At 41.3% G+C, this 26,066-nt stretch overlaps 1 protein-coding gene and 1 long non-coding RNA gene across 2 annotated transcripts; one reads left to right on the top strand and one right to left on the bottom strand.

Annotated features, from left to right (window-relative positions):
• The first annotated feature begins 1,374 nt into the window (after window positions 1-1,374).
• On the top strand, window positions 1,375-7,338 carry LOC122876265. Its single transcript, XR_006378049.1, has 2 exons — window positions 1,375-3,645; window positions 4,862-7,338. It is a non-coding gene; the product is annotated as an uncharacterized LOC122876265 (long non-coding RNA).
• scarf2 (scavenger receptor class F, member 2) lies at window positions 7,095-26,036 on the bottom strand. Its single transcript, XM_044196336.1, has 11 exons — window positions 25,299-26,036; window positions 23,049-23,107; window positions 22,850-22,951; window positions 21,680-22,199; window positions 20,928-21,146; window positions 20,551-20,679; window positions 20,109-20,212; window positions 18,629-18,743; window positions 18,211-18,308; window positions 12,215-12,370; window positions 7,095-10,939 (listed from the first exon to the last, which is right to left on the bottom strand). The coding sequence occupies exons 1-11, from the start codon at window positions 25,406-25,408 to the stop codon at window positions 9,702-9,704; spliced, it is 2,850 nt and encodes a 949-aa protein (XP_044052271.1). The 5' UTR covers window positions 25,409-26,036; the 3' UTR covers window positions 7,095-9,701.
• Between the last annotated feature and the right edge of the window lie 30 nt (window positions 26,037-26,066).

The raw sequence follows: 26,066 nt of genomic DNA, 5'->3' as shown, positions 1-26,066 counted from the left end.
AGCACCGGATGCTGCCCACCAGCCAGAGGGACATTAGAGTGTGTGTCTGCTCTCTTATGATGTGCACAGTCATTTGTGAGAATTATTTGGCTAGTGTCTCTTTCTCTGTGCTTTAGTATGGACATATATTTGTATGTTTAAAGATGACCAAGGGAGATGAATAAAAATATGAGCGTAAACAGTTATCTGTGTGTGTGTGTGTGTGTGTGTGTTTGTGTGTGTGCTTATCTGTCTGGAGTCGTGGGGCAACTGGGGGGAAGCCTGCTGCCTGTCTGCCTGCTGTGCTCCAGTCTGCTCATAAAGCAGAGAGGCAGTGTTGACTGTGGTGAAGGCCATGTGGAGGGTTTCACTCAATGAGAATACAATGCTAATGAGTGTGGAGGTTCATGTTCAAGGCGCAAAACATTATTTCCTCTACTTGGAAAATTTGTTTTTCCAGCACAATAAATAAAATGACATCACGTCAAAGTTCTAAATATTGCTAATCTGATAATTGATCGTCATGAAGCTGCTTTCTTGGCCGTGACTTGAAAAAAGCGATAACTTATAGGTTGAATAAAAAATAATCAGTAAATTAAGCGGTATAAAACAGGGGAGTGGAGTGAGATGTCTATGCGTGACAGTAACTGTAAGCAAATTTACAGCTCATGGAGTAAACGAGAATGTCACTGAGTTTGATTTAGCTTGCGTTTGGCTTGAACCTACGACCTAAAATAAGTGGCTCCAATTTTCCCCAAACAGGGAGGCCGCAGAAGGCTGTGAGACCCTGCTGGCCTTGGCAGAGGATTTGTGTTGTACATGCATGGATGATGAGGATGGTTTGCTGCCAGTGACCTTGTTTGCAGTGTTTTTGTCGTGTTGATGGTGAAGGTGAGAGAAGGCGGCTGCTTTTTTTTTTTACAGGATTACAGCCTCTTTAGTCAGCTGTGGTGCAGTATGTGCTAGAGAATTTGACATCTCTTCTACAGTTAAAATTAGCTCCATCTCGACCAGCTACAACAATAATGAGTACTTATTTTAGATACTTTCAATACATTTTGCAGGATACTGCAAACTTTTGAACTTACAGGAATAGTCCAACATTTTGGGAAATACACTTATTTGCTTTCTTGCCGAGAGTTAGATGAGGAGATTGATATGAACAGGAATAGGAAGTCATGATATGATAGGCAGATTTTACCCTCGCTGAGAGCCAGGCTAGATGTTTCCCCGTTTCCAGTCTATAGGCTAATCTAACCGGCTGCTGGCTCCAGCTTGATAGTTAATGGATATGAGTGTGGTATTCATTTTCTCATCTAACCCTCAGCAACAAAGTGAATAAGCGTATTTCCAAAAATGTTCCAAAATCAGACCGATCAGAATTAAAAGATCTGAATACTTCTTCCACTACTCTGTACAGTAGTGAACTCACTATCTCAATAATCATACCTAAAACAGTGATTGTGATATATTTGTCTGAGTGATAGACTACTTTCTACTGTTGATTGAAATAACACTATGGTGGCTCTACTTTCACCAAGATCATTGATCTCGTCTCTTCTCTTCGGAAGCAGTTTTTGCTTGTCTTTCACTCCCTTATTTCTTGTTTTGTTACTTTCAGGACAGATCAGGGTACTTGACACGTGAGTGCTCCTATATAGGTTTCAGGATACTTTTCATGAAGAAAGTATTTTGATACAATTTGCATCTACTTGGCTGAAAGTTTAAAGCTTTTACATTGTTGTTTTTAAAACCATCTGGCTCATTAGAAAGGATGATGGAAAACTGGCATTAGCAATGATCATGACCGCTTCTGAAAAGACCAAAAAAGACCTACAGAGACTGAAACTCCATTCACATAAAATGCAAATGGGAAGACTTCAAATTACAAGCAACAGTGCCTGATTGACAAATTCTCTGTCAAACTTCATTGATGATCATTTCTGATTTTTGGGATGTAATCAAGTATATTTGTAAGTAAGTTTTGATGATAATAGGACAATGACGTCGCTTTTTTGGGTGGCCTGTTGACCACTGGTTGAGTGTCCCTTCAGGCGCAAGTGTCCTTGAGTAAATCATTGATTCCTCACACTCTCTGGGATGCTGTTCTGTAGCTGTCCCTGATGTCTAATCTCCCTAGAGGGGGGGCCTTCCTGTGGAGGTCAAATAAGTATCGCATTTCTGAAGCAGCAACAAACACAAAGTCTTGTCTTCTGTGGTCACACGCCACAGCCGCAACAGTGCTTATGATTTAGCGACGAGAGCACATTTTTAAGAATACAGCAGTGACAGCTTGGTGCTGTTGGCATGATATGTAGGTCAAGTAGGAATAATTTCACTGACAAAGATTCTAGTGTTTTCATATATAAATGGGGAACAGGTTAAGGTGATAGATAGGTCTGGTAGTGACATCAAGGCGGATGTGAAGGTTTGGAGCAGAGGTGGGAAGAAGGCGAGGGCGGCGGAGGGATTTGCACTGATGGATGTCCAGTTGCTGGCCACATCAGAGGAGCCGAGGGGCAAGCAGACAGCAACCGCTGCTCCCCTCCCACTAATCTGCGCCTGGGTAATCAGAAACACATGGCTCCCCATAATGGCTCCAGTGTTGTTCTGTGAAGTAGAACGGGGCTGTGAGGGTCGCGTACACACCAGCACACAGCCACAGTGACGGTAAATTTACAGCAAACACTTCCCTTCACATGCCAGAGCACTGCAACCACATACAGTAAATAAATCCTGGCATCCATATGCAAGTAAAAGCAACTTCTCTGTCTTTTTTAAGCTGTTATTAAAGCGTGTCTAACCAAATAGGCCGTGGATAAGACAGGTGTGAATAATCATGACCTGACCTCTGAGTCACAAAGACGTGATAAAGCAAAATCTGATAAGGTTTGAAAAACAGGGAAATGTTCCTGCAGGGTAAAGGCGAGTAACTCATTCATCAACATGTGTTTCTGTGACTGGTTTTGGCAAAAATTTGTAGTGAAAGTTTGCGTCTCAAACAACAAAGCTGTTGTAAGCTACAGTTCGTCGGTCGCAGACAGGACTGATTGTCGGGACAGTTGGGGTTCAGTGCATAAAAACATAAGCCATCTGCTTATTTTCCTTGGGTTTGGGCAGACACATTCGGTCTTGTGATCATTTTCCATCCCGATATCTGGAATAAGGCAGCAGCTTTCTCTCTCTGTCTCTGCTGCTCCAGGTTGGAGTGAGTGAGAAGCAGAAAGGAAACAAAAAACTTTGAGTCAGCCTGTGGAATTATGTGAAAGCTGAAACCTCAAGCCACATTATGAAGTCTGAAGTCCCACTTTACTGCGCAGATAGCGGATGGATGGGTGTGTGAGGGAATAAAGGATAGGGGGAGGAGGAGAGAGAATAAGGAGTGAATGAGGGAGAAGGGAAATAGGCTGCAGAGAAGAACATGAGAGAAGGAGAGAGGGTTTAAAAGAAAGAGGAAGAAGAAAGAAAGGACATCTGACTGTTCTGCTTTCTATTAGCCATCCAAATCTTCTCCCCTGATACACTCGTTCCATAGAATTATGCTGACAAAGGGGGAAAAATCTAGGGCAATTTGCAGTCCCAGACAACTGTTTGCACACCCCTCCATGTGGAAGAAAAGAAAAAAAGAAAGACAAATCTCCATCAGGATAGAGAGAGAAACTATAGGTAATTACATTTCTGGCTATTCAAATTCATTTGTATTTCCACATTTACAGAACTAGTCAAGATGAAAACTGTGTGTGTGTGTGTGTGTGTGTCTGTCTTCCAGAAGCTTTATTTCCTAACACTGCACCCTAACAGTTTTCAGTGTCGTACATTGACTTCAAGCCCAATACTGATAAGTTTATCCATCTCAAACTGAGACAGTTTCCGTTCTTTTCATCTAGTTTCTGCGCTTCACCAGCTTGTCTGAGGATCTATTTGGGAGGTCGACTTGTTGTGTGGTTGCTCTTAATTTGTGCATTAAGAGCGGCCTTTTTTCATTCAGTGCCACTGCAAGGGAGTTTCGGGTCTATTATAATGGCCGTCTTAAATCGCAGAGTTAGTGAGTAGATGTCACTGGAAATCTATAAACACACATTTTGATGCTGGCCCTGTTTCTCCTCCCCATTCTGGTTGCGCGCTGACCTCAGTTCTCAGTGGTTTTGGCTCAAGAAAAGCACCAGCTTCATTTCCAGTAAATGTCATTTCATAGTTACTGCATTTCCACAGGGCTGAGAAACAACATTTAACGTGTAAGGAGGACTGCAATTAGACAGCGTTTCTCGCAGACAGCGCGTCGACAGGGATAATAGACGAAAACAGCATTTTCAAATCTCCTCTGGCCGTGTCTGATGCAATGAATCAGCCGGGGAAATGATTTTAGGAAATAATGCTGCAACAGACACACATTTATGTCAGACAGTCAAACAATCGGTTTGAGCACTAAAACAAAAAGCTACTTTTCAATTGTAAACATCAAAACCTCAGACTCTTACATGGAGTTTTTTGAGAAATAACTTAAGCTCATGGACACTGCAAGCATTTCAACAATAGGTTTCAGAACAAATAAGGGGATTTGCACAGAAAATTGCTTTATATGACCACATGGAAATCTTGCCTCATTTGTTTCTTGCGCATATCTATGCATGTATGCTAATAGAAGTTGCTTTCCACTGAATGTTTTTTTACAAGATTTCAACTTAAATGGAGTAAAGCTTAATCCATTATCCTGAATTTACATGGGCACCGAAAAACTGCTCTTGACTGAGTCCATGGTAGAATTAATATTTTCAACCGCTTTCAAGTGTAACTCGACTCCACTTTCTTTCTGCTTTGCATTGCAGAAAATATTTGTCTTTTTCCCCCTCACTCATAAATTTCTTTCTTCTTCTCCTTGCAGGGACTGAAATGGCTACCAGATGTGGTTCCAATCTGTTCCCGTTGCCATGGAAACACAGGGACTGGAATAGGTTTTCTGAGTCCAGGGCTTTTGGCTGACTCATAGGGCCTGAGTTTTAATGCCTCGCTGTTTCTATAGTCTTGGCACACTGAGGGCTCCCCAGCTCCAAGTCATGTTTAGACTAGCAGCGACATGTCATTGAACCCCCTTCCCACACTCCTAACCCTGACTTTTTGACCAAGCTTTGCGTTATCCTGTATAGTCGCTCTTTTGTGTTCTTTTGTGTTGCAGCGCCAAAGCGAATTTATGTCAACCTTCAATACCAAGTCAATAAAACCAGCAAAATATTACTCTTAGCTAACTGCAGAGGGGATATGGAAAGGCCAAGTTCCATACACAGGCCCCTCCAATTTATATATCCATTCAAAAGCAGCAGGCACAGAAATCCCTCACAGGTTGTACACATGCTCAGTCAACACAGTTTATCCTGAAATGCTGCACAGTGATGACACGCAATGCACATTTCCAAGCTGTGACTTTCCCACAACATGTCAAGGATGACAAACCAGAGAACATGTGTTGGTATGCTCAGCTGAGAATCTTCTCCATTTGCGAGTTGAAGATGGGCAGATGGAGGCAGTTGTGTCAACATTCCTCTCCATCCTAGCAATGAATCAGACTTCAAGCCATTGTCACATGAAAATTGGGATGATTTAGGGGGGAAAGTGTAGAGATTCCGGTATGGGGTTTGGCGGACAGTCTTTAAAGGAAGTTAAAATGAAGATTGATTTGGAGACATCAAGGCTGTGGTAGCTGAATCAGACTTAAGACCAGGTCCAAAACAGAGCCAAAAAAGGAAAGACCTAAACCAGATTAAGTTGTGACCTATTAAGACTAAAACCAAACAAGACTAAGTCCACAGCCAGTTTAGCCCATCTGTGAGACTGTACACAGTGGTTATTTGAGCTAAACGCTAACATTAGCATGCTAACAACATGCTCACAAAGACAATATTAAAATACTGATGTTTAGCAAGCATAATCTTTACCATCTTAGTGTTAGTATGGTAACATTTTCTAATTAGCACTAAACAAGGAAATACAGATGGGAATGTCATTAGTTCTGCAGGTATTTGGTCATAAACCAAAGTATTGGACAAATTCAAGTTTTTACCTGATGATGGCACTAGATAAAAAGTTAAGGGATCAACAAAGTTATTAAAATTCAGCCTGAGGGGGACCATGGATGTCTAAACCAAATTTCATGGCAATCCATTCAATAGTTGTTGAGACATTTCACTCAAAACTACATATATCAACTTCAAGGTGGCCCAAGAGGAAATGTCAGGGGATCACAAAAGTCATAAGGATACATTGTCTGGAAGCATGAATGTCCATCCAAATCCATCCAACAGTTGTTCAACAGAAAAAACAAGGAAAGGCAGTCCATGCTGAGCTAACCTTTCAATAGTTTTTATCTTTTCAGAATGGTATAAATGCTATAAATCAATAGATCATAGATCAACATCTATTTGTTGCCAACATCAAGACAAGACAAAATAAGTAAGTACCTGACAAGTTCTGTTGCCCTGGAAAACAGTTTTGCATGAATTACACACATGTACATAGTAAGTAGCACACCATGTCAAAAGTGTAGAATCCAAAACAAAGCCACTTCACCTTCTGGTTCCAATTACCCATCACATGACCTATCCATCCATCCTTATATCCATCCATTCATCCTCCTTCATTGCCTTGTGGCCCAGCCCTGCTATATCCCTCTCCTCCCTGCCAAAAGAGGACACATATGCAGCGCATGATTAACTCCTTAGCACAGAGTTTCCACTGTTTTTCCCGCATGAAAGGAGCTCTTGTCCCCCCATCCTGAAGGAGCCAAATGAACAGTTCCCTGGTTCCCTCGGGCACTTTGATGAGCTGCTGTGACTGAACGACTTTGGAGGACTCACAGTAGCCCAGAGTCACAGGAAAGGGTCAGATATCAATGAGCATTCAACTGAATCTGTTTGAAGAATACAATAAGAGATATATGTCGTGTATTACCCAATACATCCCCTTTGACCTTATTGTTGTTCTAGTAGATTGTACTCTGGAATAAGACACTGGGAGAAGATGCCAAGGAGAGGTCATGTCCCCATGAGAACGAATGGGGTCTTAGTGAATTGGTATATGATGAGTGTCGTTGTAAATCGATTAAATGAGGACCGATTTTTAAGTTCTGGTTTGACTAGAGCTACATGTATTGCTTTTTTATTCCAAAGAAGTAAATGAGGAAACACCAATTTAATTACCATACACAAATGCAAATCAAAGTTGCTAAAAACTAACCACAAAAGACAAAATATACCTTACAGTTGGTAACGTTGTTGCAGCTTTTCAGGCCCTTCTTTACAAAAATGCACTGTAAGCCTATAAAAACAGGCACGGGCCAGTCAGATAAAAATTGCCACTTCATAATTACACAATGTTATGGTTTTAAGTATATGCAATTGTTTCAACAGTGGTATCATAGTAGTATTGTACAATCCTTTCTGTATGAGTTATTTTTTTATGGGAGGCAATAATAACAACCAGAGGGAACAAGAAGGTTACAGATTTCCTGTGCAGCTATTAATGCCATATAATTACACTCTGCGTCATGCAGTTAAGTGTTACACAAACAATAACATCAACAGAGAACAATTACAAAGCCAATGTAAACTTTACAGGAGGAAAATAATCATACTGTAGATTTGCTTCAGAGCCAAAAATAAGCAACATACCAAAAAAAAAAGCAAATACAACATGAAAGCCAGTTCGTTGACACCAAGGAAAACCGAAGAACTAAAAAGGTCATATAAGCACAGCTTACAAAGATAATAAAAAGTACACAATGTATACAAGTAGAAACTGTTGAAAAAATAACCAAAGAAATGTGTTGTACCTTGACAAAAACACATAAAACCAGGACAGTTTTTCAAATTAGCTGTGAATGTAAAATATTATTCAGCCCAAAAAATGCCAATGGCACGTTAACCTGCCGCATACATACCTATCATCCATTGTACATAGCTCATGTTTTGAGTGCTACTTTCAAAAAAGCTATCCACCAACAACTGAAATAAAACGTTTTTTCCTCTTGACAAACTGAATTAGTCCAGTTTAAGTATCCCACCCCACCACCTTTTTTGGTTTACTTATTTTAGGCTCGACACTTGAAATAAAAGTTGGCAACAACATTACGCAAACATAGTTTCTTTTGCATAAACTGATCCACAGTTGAGGCACATTTTAACACTCGAGGCACGGTACCATTTAGCCTTACAGTCTTACCCTAAAACAATGAAATTAAAGCACCATATTACTTCAGCATGAATCTATTATCTTAAGATAATATGATCCTTAAGGGACAAAACATCTTTGACGATTTGTTTTCCACACAATACCCCGATGGCATAAACAAATTCATGTGAAATGAGAAGAGCTCAAAATGGCAATATTGACCTAGTTTCTCGACAACACTGTAAGAGCAAATAAAGACACATGGCAGTCTCCTTCTGTAGTCTGATCTGGAAAGAATGCTACTAATACCCATTACTTTAACAAAACTATCTATTGCATCTGATTTACATGGAGGATATTGTCTTGCAGTATGTTTTCTTAAATACAGAATAGGGAAACTGCAGATGTTGCTGTATTATAAAGAAAGTAATTGAGTTTAAAGTGATTATAAGCATGACATAAAGTGAGGACATGGGATAGCTTGGGATTTCACTTTTGGTTTAGTGGTTTAGCTGACTGAATAAAACGTACAGTAAGAGCACATTCTGGTGATTTGGTGTTAGCAGAAGCATGAAAGAGGTTTAAAACAGCCCTTTTTGCAGAAAGATCAAAGAGCTTGTTTGGGTTTCAACAAACCGTGTCTGACAGAGTTGGACAAAAGAGAGCTAAGACTTTAAATCCAAAAATGTAACATTTCTGTACTGAGAGAGCCTTAAAACCAACTTGTGTACTTTAGGGTGTCGAATTTAGTTGATTAAAGAGAAGCATTCCTAATAATGTGAAACTTGCTCTAGTAGCAAGATAGGAGGAAAATAAAAAGGTGCTTTCTCTGCTAAAGACAAAGTTCTCCAACAAATCACACTGAAAATGTGAACAGTCTTTCTCTTAATTGACAATAATTAAGCAGACCCTCATCCGCAAAGAATAGTCTTGACATCAAGAATGAGGATCATATCTAATTTAGGGTGACTTAAGGTAGAACTGTATTTGTGCATTTTGGTCCTTAGAAATTAGAAAAAAACAAAACATTAAAAATAGCTTGCAATCCTCAGAGGATCTAATTTTCTTTGTTATTTTCAGTACGTTTAGTACCTGTGGAGAGCGTACATAAAACTAGCTATTTTTCCGATACCTGCATAGCAAATTACAGTTATGCAACCTCAAAAGCAATCCATATATAAATATAGTGGTGGACATACTGCAGAGGATGAATAGAGATGAATGAACTATGGATTATGTCTGTGCACCACTGTTCTCACTGTCCAGCTTAGCCACAGGTTGTGGTGTGAGATTGATACATAGTTGTTACACAAAAAAGGATTCTTGAAATGAAATACAATGGTGTATAGAGGTCATTATAATACAACTCACCAATACGATTCAACTGCGCCCTTGATTTAAAAGCCTTTCTCACTCTTGACTGGTCCTGGAGTCACAGCATACTCACACAGAAAAATGTTAAAATTCCTTGATTGAAAAACTATGTGGTTCACTTTCCAACAAATCCATTTTAGTCTCTTTGAAATCCATCAGAAACTTTGGCCATTTGTCTTTAAAAACACTTATTTCACTACCTGTGGTGGCATAATGGCTGTCTTTTGCTGGGGTATTTTATTTTCCGCTGTATCCAAAGTACCCTCCTTGCCTTTCTTCCTGGGTGGCTTTTTTATGGGAGTCTTCTTTGGTGTAGGATCCAACGCTGGGTCCCCTGCCCTTGAGCCGTTCAAGTCCTGCTTCTCCGGGCTCTTGGCTTCAGGGGTCCCGAGGTCGGTGGTGACAGGTGTCACCAACTTCTGGAGGCTGCTCGAGGTGGGCAGCAGGGGCTTGGTGGAGCCCTGCTGGTTCAATCCACTGGAAGGGGTCCTCTTGGCTTTCTGTGGAGGTGTTGGTTTCTCCCTGTTTCCCTTGGGTGTGGAGAGACCATTGGTCTTCATCAGACCTGTCCCCTCGTTCCTGTTGATGCTTTGGGTTTTCTCCTTGAGCTGAGCAGCCAGGAGCGTGGCAGCCTCAGAGTTCATATGAGGGTGGATAACCTTGGGGCTCTTGGGTGGCTCCTTGGGGGTCTCCTTTGGACTGTCAGCACTCTTCTTCTCAGATGAGGAACTGTGGAAGTTACTTATCTTCTTGAGGGCATTCTGAACCACACCATTGATGTGCTCCATGTGACTGGGACTGCTGTGGTCATCCCCAGACTTCTTACCTCGCAGAGGTTTGTGTTTGCTGGGGGAGCAATTGACGTCTGCCTCCTTTCCCTCTTGTTTCTTCTGTTGCTCACGGCTCTTCTCCTTCATTTTCTGACGCTCCTCGCTCTTGGCTGAGACATCGCTGGAGCTCCTCTTTTTCTCCTTTGGCACTGCAAGTGCCTTCATTCCCCCCTGCCCCTGCTGCTCTGGCTGGGGAGACCCTGTAGTATTTCCATGTATCCAAGATACTTTGGGCTTAGTGGATGGGTCTGGTGGGCGAGGTTTGGGCTTGCCAGGTGAAGGTGGTGGCTTTCCATTGCGCTTAGCCTCTGGTGTAGGAGTGCCATCCCCATCCTTGCCGCTGCCATCGTCCTCCTTGGACTGCTTGGAGAGGCGTGCAATGCGGGCGTAGAGGGCCGCAGTGGTGGACTCAGAGCCACTGGTGGAACCTTCACTGTCAGAGGATTTGAGTAGGGGCTGCTCGCTGCCTTCTGGTTTCGTGACACTGGTGTCTTTCAGGGAGGTGTACTCCCCTGCATCCTCCTCATTATGGACAGCTTCTGGCCTCTCTGTTGCTGGGCTAGGGCTGTGCTTCTCTTTGCTTTCGTTCACAGATTCTGTGGATCATTGGAATATGGTATTAGTCAAGGATTATCTATCCAATGTTCAAAATTAAAGTACTTTTTTAAACAAATATAAAGCAAATATTACAGATCAGAAAATATAAATATCCATACACAGTATCAATTAAAGTGAGATTATGTAACTTATGACAGATGTAACACATTCTTCCTCTTACAAATGTAAAGTTGGATTCATAAGCAATAAAATGAACTTAAATCAATACACTTCGGGGTTTTGCTAACACAGCCTTACTTGGTCTGGTATGACCACTATCTTATAGTAGCTAATGTTTGCTAAGGTTTCAACTTCCGATACAATGGATATTGCTTGTGTCACTGATATCAGTCCGTTCGCCAACTTGGTGATTCTCTACAGTACTTGTGCTACTATTACACTATGTTTTAGCATACCATTATCCTGTAATTACCACTTGTGGCCACTGTGGATGCTGTATGAGAGAGCTGTATATCAATAAAAAAAGTATAGTGTTTTGTGGTGTTTTTTCTCCTTTAAATCAAAGGTCCAAGGATAGAGGGTGTCGTATGCTATACAGATTGCAAAGTCCTTTGAGGCGAATTTGTTTGTATTTTTTTCTTCCCACCAGAAAAGCACTAATGCACATGTTATTTAATGACTGATATCTGTACCACTTCATTTGCTAATTTGTATACAAATACTTGAGACTGGAGTGGCTCCAACGCAACAGATCTTATCGTTACAACTCTAATTCAAAACCCTTTTGTGATGTTTACAGTAATCATTTTGTGCCCAAGGCTTTTTACTCAAAATCAATTGTTTCAAAGCCCTTGAACCATTCATAGAGAGAATGAGAACTAAACCAAACTACTGAGAAAGCACTAAAAATCCATCAATCATACAACACAGAAAAAAATCTCCCACAACAAAATCTGACTTGCACTGCCACTTCCAGAATAGAAACTGATGGAATGGGTGTTTTCAACCAAACTTCAAGGAGTTAGTCACTGTTTGGATTTGTGCCATGTGCTGACTTGACCATTCCATTTCCTGTTTATACTTTACTTGTTCTTGAAGCAAAACCTGGACCTAGATGGCATATGATAAAGAAACTATCTCCCTAATGAGATTTACAGAAGTGGGTGAGTCACTGCACCCACTTCTATCAAGTCTATCAGCGTGTGTGTGTGTGTGTGTGTGAGACAAGGCTCCTACATGCCAAAGACAAATTATGGATTTATGTGCGTCATTCCAGATAACTAAACTGTTTATTTATTCTTACGATGACTCACCTTCATGGGGAACACAGTAAACTGGTCCCTCGTCTCCGCTCTCAAAGGAAGAGAAAGACTCCTGGGACGACCAGGAGGAGGGGGAGGGCTGCTCGGCCACCGAGGGGGGCTCGATGAAGCTGCAGTTGAAGGTGTTCTCTGGGTCGTGGTGGGCTACTGAGAACAGAAAACAAACGCAGAAGCCAAAAGGTCAGCCAGAGGGTACTGTACCGTGTTACAAGAACAACAGTCTGTTCTCACTCACTCTCGCAACGGCTGAAGAGTTGTAGAAAGTGTTGGTTTAAGTGTGTCTACGGAAAAACTTTGTTTTATTGGTTTTGCATGTGAGTTAACAAAGGCTCCAACATTATGGAAAGCGAACAAAGATATTTTTATGAATAAGTTGTTTAGTATTTTTAGATTTTGATGTTAAAAGCTAAAGTGAGTTTTATTCCTAGCAGGTTAAAAGGCATACAAGAAACAGCATAGACAGAAACAGACAGAAATTCTCAATCAACCCCAAGACTACCAGCATTGTTTTTGGTGGGTCAGCCGCTCCTTGTTGACCAAAACTACCTGTGTTGTTGTAAGGGGAACCAAGACATTACACACTTTAAAAGATTACCATATAAAGCTACTAAGGTGTAGATATTAATTTACTAAATTATTAATTAATTTCTGAATGAATAAATGATTGAGGAGTATGTGAACTATTATCTATTGCTATTTTCTCAATCAACGAGATGCTAAAGTATAGTAAGTGAGTAAATTCAATGAAATGATAAGAAAAAAACCCTTAAAAAATATATAATTTTCTTTAAAGGGATGGTTCAGCATTTCGGGAAATATACGTATTTTTTTGAGAGTGAGATGAGAAGATCGATACCAGTCTCATTAATTACGAAGCTAATAAGGACATGCTTAACCTAGCTTAGCATAAACAAGGAGAAACAAGGAGAAACAGTTAGTCTGTTCACCTGCCAGCCTGTACACAATATGCGTATTTCCCAAAATGTGAACTATTCCTTTAAAATTCATTGAGCTGTAATAATTGAGAATCTGTCATTACAACAGCAATGTACAGTATAATATCTGATATACTAATTACGTATTGATCCACTGTTGCAATGTTACTGTCAAGCCATCTCTTCTTCTGGTCTTTTCTAGTATTTAGGTGTTGAGCAAAATGAGCCACAAATGGGTTCTTTGGTCAAGTTTCACTGAATCCTCTCCCTCAACAGTATGTGGTTCGAGTCATGTTTCTCTCTCACAGTCTGCCTCTCTCTCTCTCTCTCTCAATCTTCCTCTTCCTTCCTCCCCTTCAGACACTGCAGCATTCTGCTGACCCTTCAGTCTCAGGACAGCTGTGGTTTCTGAGGGATACTTCCCATCTGGCGTGAACGGCGCAGTTTTGGGCTAAACTGTACTGGGCGTTAACTCGACATGACCGACCACATCAGATGCTCATGTTGACATACTTGATGACACATGGGTCCATCCATTTGTTTAGACCTCAGATAAACCCTCCGTGGAAGAAATCCCCTAACTGTACCAGGACCCTGGCCAAGAACAAATCCTAGCTCCTTAGCTGTTGTTGTTTGACTATAACTAAAAAGATGAGCTACTTAAAGAGATCTATGGCTGGATTTTTGCAGACTTGGTGACTTGTAGAAGAACTATCAGATGAAAAACTACATTTACTTTGTACTTCATCTGTAATATCAGGGTATGAAAAGCCTATGTCAGTCAGCTTTGTTTAAATTCTCACTGCATCTCCCCTTGTTAGTGTCTGATATGCATGCACTTTTTCCGTTTAGCGGCTCCTCTCATCATAAAGTGTAAACTAAACTTGTCTGGTTTATTTTTCATCATAAACCAGCCTGATGTTTATTCTCTTGCTTCCCGTGTCCATCCATCTGCCTCACACCATGTGACTTTCTGTTGTGCCTTTCTTGCTTTCAACTGCTTTCAACATTTTCTCAAACAACAACCAGATTTAGTCATGGTCAAATCAGAAGTAGGTCATAGATGGTGTGTGTGTGTGCCACAGAAATTTGTTGTGTACTGACATGTTTGTACAAAGCAATTTTCAAGGACCCTGATTTGTTTTTTCCTTGAGGCTGCTGACTTGTATTCAGTTTTCCAAATTATAGATTTTAATTGTAAGCTACAAGCTCAGATAGAAGATGTGTTTAAAATTATTGCTGGCATGCTAAGAAATAAGACTCATTACTTCAATATTTATTGCTACAATGATCTAAAAACATTGTTCCTTAAAAAAGATTTTCTTACATTTATCCAAAACAAGTCACCTAAACCTCTGAACTACGTGTTTGAGTTTGGGAGTCTAATGTCTTTGTGTTACTCGTAGGGTGGATAATGTCAACACAGGTGCAACATTTCTACAATAAGAAGACACAGATGTGTGTAAAAGGGGAAAAAAGACCAAGAATAACAAGCATTTCGATATATATATATATATATGTAGAGGGGAGTTTCAGCCAAGGGCACGCATTTATGTGATTATTTAAGGATATCCTGTTTACCAGAATAATGCCAACCTGCTCTCTCTACAGGTGTAGTTAATGTTGGACTATTGTGGCTACAGAAACTCCAAAGCCTAACATGGCACTGCTTTTTTGTATTAACTGTAAAAAAAGAAATCAGCTTTGTGTGGATGTAGATTAATAACAATATATACTGTATACAGAACCCAGCAAAACATTTCTCCAGAGGTGTGGATGACAAAAAAACTATTTTATCCAAATTCAATGAAAGGAATAAATAAATGAATAAGACAGGGTCTGTCTTCCCTTCTGCCCTTGTGCAGGGTCCTTACTGTTGCAGCAGCAGGCAGATAAGTGACTGAGGAATGTAGAGCAGCTAACCTATGTAAAGACTTCAGTTAAGTTAGTCAACAGGCTAACACATGGGCATTTTGCAACATTACTTGTATGTAGTGATGAACAACTGCTGCCCTTAAAAGCTGCTCCCTCCAGACTGTGGGTCTAGTGGGGCAGATTGTTCTGCAGACTGGACGCCACTGTGATCCCTCCCAACATGGAGGCCAACACACAACAGGGCATTATTGACACATCCCAGCTGCAGAGCTCCACCACCACAGTTGCTCAGTGGGGGGATGCATTAACAGACCTGAGGCAGAGGTAGTCTAAAGGCTAGAGAGCTTGGCTGGGACAAGAAGGTAGCTGGTTCAAATGCCTGATCCAGCTGTGGAAATCATCTGCATAGAGTGTGAATATTACTTACAAGCAATAATCAGAAGAAACAATATGTTTCAGCCTGAAATAGCCTGTGTCAGGGTTACAACATTGCATGCAGAGTCTAAAACAAAACAGTACACTGAGTGACATCCAACATGGCTAACTCAGAGCCTATTAACCAAGGGTAAGACAACTGTAGCAGAAGCAAGTTGGTTCTCACTAAAACTCAAGCAGCCCTTTTCCCCTTTGTTTCAGTGTAATTAATGTACTTGAAGAGTAACTTTAGGGTGTGGGAAAGTTTTCTTTAGGCAGCTCACAACTGCATGAATGTGAGGTTGAGCATTGCTGCAAACACATTTGCAATCCCAGCCAACTTTCCCAGGATAAATAAAGATGAAAAAAGCAGGTGGCGCTGCTCTCAGCCCTCACCCATGGGGAAGCATTTGGACACAGAGGATGCAAGGAATGCCAGACAGACGTGTATGTGTAGGGTGTGGAGTAAATATGCTTAGAATGGAATGCTAAACTACAAGCAAACAGCCTTACTTTTGCCAAGAGGCGAATAGGTGACAGTGTGTTCGTGTGGCTATTTCTCTGAGGCTAACTATGCTAACAGAGGAGTACAGTAAATGTTGTCTTCCTTCCCTACTTCCCCCCCTGTTCCTTTCTCATTTTGTCTTGCCACATCTGTTGCCACAGACTCTGGTGTGGATAAATCACAGTTTTGACACGGGCTGGGGTAAATTTGACCACTTCCTGTTTCCATCCCCAATGGGCCCCCTCTGGAATGTGTGTGTGCAGGACTGCGTAGCCCCAGTCAGAGTTTGAGTTTCTAAATGTTGGCAGACCACACTTCTGTGGGTAGCCCAACAGAAAGCAGAGTAGCAACAATTTGGATAGGACACACCAGGAAGGACAAGAGAGACACATACTAGTTGTAATAGGTTTGACTGGGTATTGAGGTCTGTTCTTAAATTTGACTGGTGCATGTTGTCTGAAAATGTAGAAATCTTGACTGTAACAGCCCAAAAATGGATTTGTGTTTCTTTGCTTGCAGTGCAAACACATCTCAGTATCTTTATATAAAAATGTATGTGTAATAATTGATTATTTGTTTAAAAAGGCATTTGACTTGATTTTTATTCCTCTGTCACATTGCTTCACATGGTCAAGCTCTCCACAAACAAGCATATTAATGTCCCACACTGTGAGGACAAAGGCAACTTTGTCCCGCTATTGCATTTTGACCGAGGCATAACAGAGACAGATTCTAGCTTAAATAATCAGCTGGATAACTGAGTAGGCACATGCTGCTCAGACATGGAAAAGAAACCAGGTCATCATGTTTTAACTCCTTCCACAGCACTTCCGTAGAGCCCTTTTAAAGAATCAATTTACTGTTTCTTAATGATGCATAAGCTGAAGCAAAGTTCGGAATCTGCCGTGCAACACTTTGATTGGTTGGAAAAAAAAATTTAATCATTTAATCAATTAATGTAATATAGGAAAGAGAGAAAGATTCCCATCACAAGTTCCCAGAGCCCAAACCCATGGCTCGTTTTGTCAGACCAACAGTCCAAAGATTCAATTTACAATGACATAAAACGGGCAAACGCAGCAAATTTGACAAGCTGGAACTAGGGAATGTTTTTTTTCTTCTTGATAAATGACTTTTAATAATAAATCGATTATGAACATTGTTGTACATTAACTTTCTGTCAGTGGACTAATTGATTCATTGACTAATTGCTTAAGTACTACTGTGAATGTCATCCCTATATTCTGTCAATGTTGTTAGCTAAACATTATTAATCTCCTACTTAAATTAGTAAATAAAAACATTTGCACAATTAATACAAATAGGCTCTATATAGGCTACAATTGGCAATTTCATATTTCATTTGTGAATGCTTGCAACTATATTGTAACAATGAAGAATAATAATTTTTAAAGAATTTTAGATAATTAAGTGTGTATTTTTAAACCATTACAACTGTTTATGAACCCTGAACAAAAACAGCCGTGTGTGGTGGATCACAAAAGATCAGCATATCTCCTCTGTCTACGATAAAAAAAGCCTGGGGTCAGAGACAGATCTGTCACAGACCACGAGACCTCCGCATGGAGCAGCAGGGCTGCAGCGTCCACCCAAACAGTGCGGCCTTTGATAGCGCGTCACTCAGCACCACCCGGGCCCCCCGACAACCACTGGCCTTCTTTTAATAACACGGCCTCCTCCAGCCCAAGAAACATTTTCTTGGGGAAGAAGACGATGGAAACGAGTAAAGAAAATGGGAAGAAAAAAGCCCCAGTTTAGGGTTGTAATAATATGAACACATGGCATTTGAGAGTGCCAAGAATAATAAGGGGCTCTAAAACCAGTGCATTCCTTTCAAATGAAACCCCATACTCGCCTGGCAGCCACCATACACTTTTCAACCCTATTCATCTTCTAAGAGGCAGACTAAGGTAACACTGAAGGAAAATGCTCACTCTGACTGCCATTCATTGCAGTCATTGTCTCTGCTGTGTTAAACTGAAGACATATAAAAGAACTGATAGCCAGCGATATCACAGTTTTCATATTCGCTGACACCTCCATCGTATGTCAAAATCTGAATATCAATACAGTACATTCAGACCTGTGCTAATTATGCATTGGCTATTTAATGAAGCTAAACGTGATGCAGCTTTTAGCAGACTGTGTTGTACAAGCACCAGAGAGAATGATTACATAAAATACAGCAGCTTCTGGCAGCACTGCGGTGGGATATGAGAAAGAGTTTTGAGGCTTACCGACTACTTTGGGCAGTTTCTGTCGCCTCAGTGGAATACGGGGAAGTTTAGTGCTGATTCGGCTGAATCGTCCACACAGGATCCGCTTGGCTTTTTTGCTGTTGGTAGAGTTGTCTTGGTTAGGATTGAAAAGGGATGACGCCATGGAAATCCAAATGAATCATTCAAAAGAGGCATTTTAAACCTTGCCCCGTGCCTCTTTTGAGGGCTCAGGGGCTGCTCACATTGCTACTCACACTGTAATGTCAATATATAAAAGTAGTTAAAATACAATTTATATGCATTTATTCATTTAACAACCTGGTACCTATGAGAGAGAGTAAAAAGAAAATATTTTCATAACCAGGGCAAGCCTCCTGCTAGGAACTCGAGCCCCCATCATGGACCACAGAGGTGAAGACACCTATCTGTCACTCACTTGTGGTCGTCTTTGTGTCGACAGAGGCAGCAGCAGCACAGCAGCGAGAGGAGGACAATCAGTAAAAAGGAGACCAGGGTTCCAGCCGCAATCACACCCATCCGCTGGTTGGGCTCTGAAAGACAAGATGCAGGGAATTCTGGGTGTGCCACATTGGTGCAGCAAAACTGAATCCCAGTTTTGACAAATCTCTCTCTCTCTGTCATCACTATCTCAAGAGACCTTGGCATATAGCTAATTATTATGATTTACTGTACAAGTACATTCAAATGACTTGAGAAGAGGGTTTAGCTAACTGTATATAATCTTTATTAATGTGTTAGTTAGCTTTGTAATAATAAAGATAGAGCATGGTGTTGCATTAAACATTTGTAATAGCTGCTTGGCATGAACAGGCTGAAATTCACTACAAATAATTCACTATTAATCTTATCTCCCCTTATCTCTTATCTCTTAAGACATGGGACCACTTACCCTTTCATTGCTGATTTCCTGCAAGCATCTCCCTCCCCTCACCCCCTCTTTACTACATGCCCCTCACCATAACTCATCAATGATTTATTAGCACCCCTCCCTCTGAGGTGTGGGATACACCCCAAAGATAATAAGTGCTGTATTGTGCAAGTATGGACGGCATTTGGCAATTGCAATGACAGATGACACCAGAAGAGAAGCAAACCATCAGTTAAGGGGTGGCCCTCATGTATTTACATTGTCACATAATGCTGAGATTGATTGTTGGGCAGTCTGGGCGTGACATGTTGTCATTGCTCTGTCCTCACAGCTGGATAAAGAATGGAAAATGGGTTAGGAGGGGGGGTAAGTGAAAAGGTCTTATGATATCACTGACCAACCTGCCATCGCCCATCATGTCCACTGGCCAAAATCCCTGCTATCTTTGCGCCCTATACAATAATAATCTCCCTGCCTGCCTCCAGTGATCTCCTCTTTCCAAGCATTCTGCTTTTTTCTCTTTTTTACTCTGCCTCCCTCTGTCTCCCTTCCAAGTTTTCTTTTTTCTCTTATATTTTCTCCACCCCCCTCTTTATTTCTTCCTTCCTCTCTCTCTCGCTCTCGCTCTCTCTGGCTGGACAGGAACATAGCCAACAAACACAGCCATAAAAAGGACACCGGTCTGGGTCTGGAAACGCTATCAAGGCCTCGCTATGCTAACTCTCCCACTACACACAGTAACCTGAATAGATGTGTTTGTTGGTACTCAGTGTGTACAGCCAACTATTAGACATTTAATACACAGGCAGCACTAGTGGCATCTGGCTCTTTGGACAAACAGTTCAGAGGGTTATAATTCTTTCTGTATGTGTAGTACGAGTAAGAAATAACAGTTTTTTTGTCTCTGAAAAGGTGCATTATTTAGAAAAACACTAGTTTCTGACTACTGCTGTTCACAGAAAACCATTTAAAAACATCATAACCACAAAGCATGTGGTTGCTCTTTAAAAAAAAGAGATTTTCTTACGGAGATAGCAAGCACCAGACACAGGATCACAGTTCTTGTCATTGCAAGAGCAGCTTTGGTTGCAGTTCACTCCATACTGGCCAGGTTGACAGGTCATATTGCAGCTTGAGTACAGAGAAGAGACAAAAACAACATCTGTTTAAGGTTCATTCCAAGTGACAGATGCATAAAATAGGACACAGCAAGAGAGAAAACGGATAAATGGGATCAGTTCTTTGTTCCAAAGTTTTTCTTGTGATGGAAGTTTGTCGGAATTTCATTTTTCTATTCCAAGAGTGTTCTTCATCAGTATCTGTAAAAATATGCCTCAAAACACAAGCTCGCTCATTCAATTCCCAAGATATATAAGTGTGTGACAAAAGTAATATGAAACCCTGTGTACTGTAAAGCTGCCTAGAGCATAAACATAAGTTTTTGGGCTATGAGGTGTCTTCTGACTTACTAGGTGCCATAAAACCCCGGATCACACAGGCACTCTCCGGTGACAACGTGACAGATGCCGTTAAAACAGTGACTGCAGTTGTTCTCGCAGTTCTCGCCATATGTGCCGTTGGGGCAGCGCACCTCGCACCTATTATACACAAAAGGAATGCCATGATTACAGTAATTTTCAAGCTTAACAGTATGAGTCAGACATTATCACAGGGCAGAAAATGGTATTAGAGTAGCTACTAGTTAAAGGCATTGCCATTATGTTTTCTAACTTTGAAAATTATAAATCTCTACGGGAGGGTAGAAAAGGGTCTGACAGAACAATATGAACATTGCATGTTTCTTTTACACATTGTTGTACAAGTTGTACTGTGTGTGTTTTCTTACCTGTCCCCGATCCAGCCAGGGTTACAGTGAGAGCACTTGCCATGAATGGGGTCGCAGTGGTGACCGTCTTTGCAGGTGGGACACACTTCCTGGCAGTTTTCGCCAAAAAAGCCTTTGGAGCAGAGCTGGTCACACCGTGTCCCATTCCAGCCTCTGTCACAGGTGATGCAGCGTCCCTCTGTCACCTTACAGGGCTGCTGGCCCTTGCAGTGCCCACACCTGTGGTCAGCCAAGGCAAACAGAATTCTAATTTATCTTGTTTACACAAAAAAATCCTCCATCTCATCTAAATGTAGTAGGTCTAAAACTGTTTAAGGGTCTGAAACATGATAAAAAGAATCTTTATTCGTATGCTCTAAATTGTGGCTCTAAATAAATAAAAAGATAAACAATACTGAACTCTAACTGTGTTCTTTTTGGTTTATAGCAACTGTATCGTGTGAGAACGGCACAGTCGATGGACGGTAAAGCACTTAACCTGAATTGCTTTTACATGTTGGCTGATGATTACGGGATAATGTGAATACCAACTCCCAAATATCACTTTGTTATTGCTCCATTAAGTAACATGTTCAGATATTTTAAGGGCTATCAGCTGCAGCATATATCAAATCTTATTTCCTATCAAAACCACAAAACCGCACTATAATATGGATCAGACAAGGGAACTGAACATTAGGCATCTGTAAAACTGCATGTTTCCTGTGGTTTTGAAATGGTATATTTGCTCTCTGCCAAGTTTTTTCCCCCACCTGTTCCTGCAGTTTTGACCATAGAACCCAGCAGGACATGGTTCCCTGCAGAACTTCCCACGGTACCCTGGTGTGCAGGTACACGAGCCGTCCGCCTGGTTGCACTTGCCGTGGACGCACTGGCAGTATCGTTCACACCGTGGGCCCCACAGCCTCTCACGGCACTGGCAGCGTCCCGTGAACTGGTCGCATGGTGAATTGTTACAGCTACACTGGATTGCACAGTTCCTCCCCGTCCAACCGGGATTGCACATGCATCGCCCTGTCATAGAATCGCAGACGGAGTTGATGCTGCAGTAGCAGTTGTTGTTGCACTGGGGACCCCAGGCGCCGGGGTGACATGTGCATTTGCCGGTCTCTTGGTCACACTTGCCCTTTTGGCATAAGCAAGGATTCTCGCAGTTAGGTCCCCAACGATTGTGGTTGCAGGTACACTCACCGGTCAAGTCATCGCACTGGCCGTTGGGGTAACAATTACATTTCCCCTTGCAATCAGGGCCCCAGAACTGGGCAGGGCACTCTGTTAAAAGACAATCAGTAATCAGGAAATGGAAAAACTTCTTCTGAAATTGTCAAATATCCTTAAACAAAAGTAAGAGTCTACAGCCATGCTAGTGGCTCTGTGAGGCCGTACTTAGGCACAGCTAAGCAGCATGCTAACATACTCACAATGGCAATGCTAACATGCTGATGTTTTGAAGGTAAAATGTCTACCACGGTCACCATCTCAAATACAAATGTTGACCTGATAATGGCACTAGATGTAAAGGGATCACCAAAGTTTTTACAGTTTATCCTGTGTGTACCCAATTTTATGGTAATCCATTCAGTAGTTGCCGAGACAACCACAGATGTCAACCTGCTAGTGGTGCTAGACAAAAAGTCACAGGATCACCAAAGTCATTAGGATTTATCCTCTGGGCTCCATGGATATCAGTACAAAATTCCATGGCAATCTATCCAATAGTTGTTGGGATATTTCAGTCTGGAACAAAGTGGTGGACCAACTGACAGACCACTGCCATCCCTAGAGCCATGCCGCTAAAACTCAAGTGCAGTAAATTCTACTTATGCTGTAGTTTTATATTTTTAATAACAGCTACAAATTGGTATTTGACCTTTAAACAAAATTTCGAAATGCTGATAAAAAATGTAAAATAAATATCTTACTAGTGTCACAGCTAGCTCCAAAGTATCCATGACGACAGCGACATTCGTTCGGCCTGACACACACCTCATTTTCCTTGCAGGTGAAGTTGCCTTCACAGAGAGCTTGGGTGAACAAGAATAGGCCACATTATTCAACTGGCTTGCACAATGAGCTATATGACGTGTACTGATAAATGTTGGCACCCTGTATGGTACATACGTGTCAGGCATTCATCCCCTAGCTGCCCCCATCCGCTGCAGCAAACAAATCCTGATGATCTGGAAAAGAAGTTGGGAGATTCGGAATGAGAGGGGAATGATGAAGAACCTGCCTAAAATACAGTGAAACAAACACATCAAAGCGGCAGCATCCACACCCAACTCCTCTTTGATCTCCCAGTTCTTATTGATGTGGCTGATGGCAAATTCTGCAAACATATTCAGGGCATTGTACATGACGCATATGCTTAGCACGTGCTTGTATAATTATCTGAATAGGGGTCATTCCCATCTGTATACAGTACATGCACTCAATAGCCCTTAACCCCTGAATCTGCGTAGTTTATCAGGTTCTTTAGGTTTCCCCAGCTTCTGGGGAAATACTGAAGGCGGACGGTAAATATTCCGAGACAATATTTTGCAGCCAAGTTTTAGGCCTGTTAGGAAAGGACGGATGCACCTCCTCTTCCTCCCACGCCTGTGACCTCCGTGGGGCCCCTGCAACACGTCAGCTTCCCCTACAGTGTTTGTAGATGGCAGTTTGTTTTCAGTCAATGAGCAGGGAGCAACGCAGCTTTTTATCTTGCCAAAAGAGGCACGTGGTAGGGATCACAGGTCTAATCTCTGTATGCTTTCACTTGTTGGAAGGAAGATGATTTTTGAATAAGCCTTTTTCCATTTTATGTACATGATACGGCACTGGATTCAACTTTTTGGAACTGTGCTGCTACAGTTTTGACGAAATCCAGTCAGCATGTATGGAGCTGACCCTTGCTGACCTTTTAATACACAGCCAGTCCATGTCAGCACTCAAGAAGAAAGATTGCATTCACTTTTGTGTCAAATGAATTTGGTGTTTAGAATCATAGCTGCAGTCCTGTTTACCTTTCATTATTACCTAAAGAATGTACCAACTACCTTTGCCAAGGACTTCAACAGCTGCTCTTTCAATGACTCAAAAACACATTTTTCTGCATCAGTGCTGAAAGCCTCCCATTCAAGTCAGAAAAAATAAAAACATAATGGGCATAATGGGAAAAAACAAGTGAGTGGAGATTCACTGCAATGAATGCTGAATACTGGAAGGAGGGCAAAATGTCAAACGTGTAGATAGTGGAGGCCAGTACTATATATATTTCATTTTGACTGCATAGAAAAAGGCACTGAGTCATTGTTGCTTTTTTTTTTTTTTTTTTTAGTTTTCATGCTCATCTGTCCCAAAGTCTGTAAAGGAGGTCAAGTTATGTTACAAGAAACAAGATATACTCCAACAGACTATAAGCACATGATTTCTTATCATACATATTTTACAGCATAGTGGAGAATGAACCCTGGACTACGTTTGCTGTTTCTTGCCTACCACAATTTCAAAATTCATAGACATCAGCCCGACAAGCTTGGATGCTGCAGTCAGCAATTGTGGACTTGGATGTTTTTCTTTTACACTACTAACCCGACATCCACAGGCTCGGCTATAATCCTAGAGGTCATCAAGAAATGCTTTTTGGATAACTTAACTTTTTTAAGGGGGCCGTCTGGATATGTGGATTCCTATAACATCATTCTATTACTTTTCATATAATTGATCTTTATTCTGAAATATCACCTGTCACAAAACTATGTTCCTTTAAACATTTTATAAACTTCCCAAACTCTCCAAAACTTAATTTCTAAAAGTGCATTATCAACCACAATGTGTTATTAAACGGTGCCACGAATGCTATGAAGGTCAATGAGCAATTAGAGCGCCCCCTACATAGCAATGAAAACACTCATGTTCCAGATGTACACATCTGTATAGCTGCTTTCTTCAATGGACTCCTCCTCCTGCTACGCAGCGGACTGGGAACACGTTATATGTAGAAAAGGAAGAGGTCACCGTGAAATAATATATCGAAAACAACAGTGTTAATAAGAATTCTTGATATAAAAGTAAAAGAAAAGTTTAGAGAATGAAGTCAGTGGTTGATTTCATACAGTTAACAGCGACCTTTTCACTTTAGTGAGAACCGCTATTCATGCATAAAGCCAACACTGTAAAAAATGTCAGTTTTATCAAGTTATTGATGTCTTTTGCTCCGTTTAAAAACCCGATTATTAACCCGATAATTTCACCTCTGTCTGGGCGATTTTGAAGACAGTCGCATTTGGAGAATGAGGCACAAAATGTCACAAGGAAAACTTACAAACAAGCTGATTTGTATTCACAACCACTGGAATAAATCCTGTTTTCTTCTGCACTGATGCTTACCCATGTGCTTTGCATACATTCCTGCCTTTAGGGTTGAGTTCTTGGCTGAAACCGGAGCAAAAGAAGAGACAAACCACCGCAACAACAGCTAAAGAGTTCTTCACTTCCATTGTACAAGCAGCAGCATCCTTCTAGACGCCGTTTTCACTCCGCATTTCCCTTTCTCCAAAAGTGATGACAATGGGTTTTCACTGGATTTCAGACACTCCGATTTGTTCTAGGCACATAATCCAGATGCATCTGCATTGTAAATATCAAATCCCTGTCCAGAATGGTAATTTAAAAACTCTTGCCACCACCTAGCCTACGCCATCGAGAAACTCAGCAGCGAAAAAGCGACCACAGACAGCAATCCCAACCGAACAGCTGGAAAAGTCATAAAACCAAAACTTGAAAATCACAGTATTCTTGATAAAACGTTGTTCTCCCGCAGTGCGCCGTTTATTCCATCAAAGTTTCTAAAAGAGGCCATCGTGCACCGCAGATGGGTCCAGACTCATAATGAAATACAAACAACTTTTTTCCAAACATAATGTCCTCAACGCGTCTGGAAACGACAGAAGACAAACTGACAAAAGATTACGGAAAATTAGCTGCCTTTCGCTTTTTCCTCTCTGAGGAGAAGCGCTTAATCCGTAACTTTTGTCCTCACTAGCGCTCTCAGGAGTGGCAGGAGGGAAATTCCTGATTTGTTACTCTATCTTTGGCTTTGTGCGCCATGCGTGCGCCACCAAATTTACATGGGCCTGTGAGCAGCGGGATCAGTTT

The sequence above is a fragment of the Siniperca chuatsi genome, linkage group LG5 (assembly GCF_020085105.1).
Source record: "Siniperca chuatsi isolate FFG_IHB_CAS linkage group LG5, ASM2008510v1, whole genome shotgun sequence".
In the NCBI taxonomy this organism is placed as follows: Eukaryota; Metazoa; Chordata; class Actinopteri; order Centrarchiformes; family Sinipercidae; genus Siniperca; species Siniperca chuatsi.
The sequence above is the reverse complement of the archived record's forward strand: the minus strand, read 5'-3'. Positions and strand labels throughout refer to the sequence as shown.

Excerpts from the sequence above, each read along its gene's own strand:
- scarf2 (XM_044196336.1), bottom strand. The coding sequence starts at position 25,408 with ATGGAAGTGAAGAACTCTTTAGCTGTTGTTGCGGTGGTTTGTCTCTTC. Across the intron at positions 18,744-20,108 it reads GTCTGGTGCTTGCTATCTCC|AGCCCAACCAGCGGATGGGT; the intron begins GTAAGAAAATCT and ends CTTGTCTTTCAG. Across the intron at positions 12,371-18,210 it reads GAAACTGCCCAAAGTAGTCG|TAGCCCACCACGACCCAGAG; the intron begins GTAAGCCTCAAA and ends TTCTGTTCTCAG.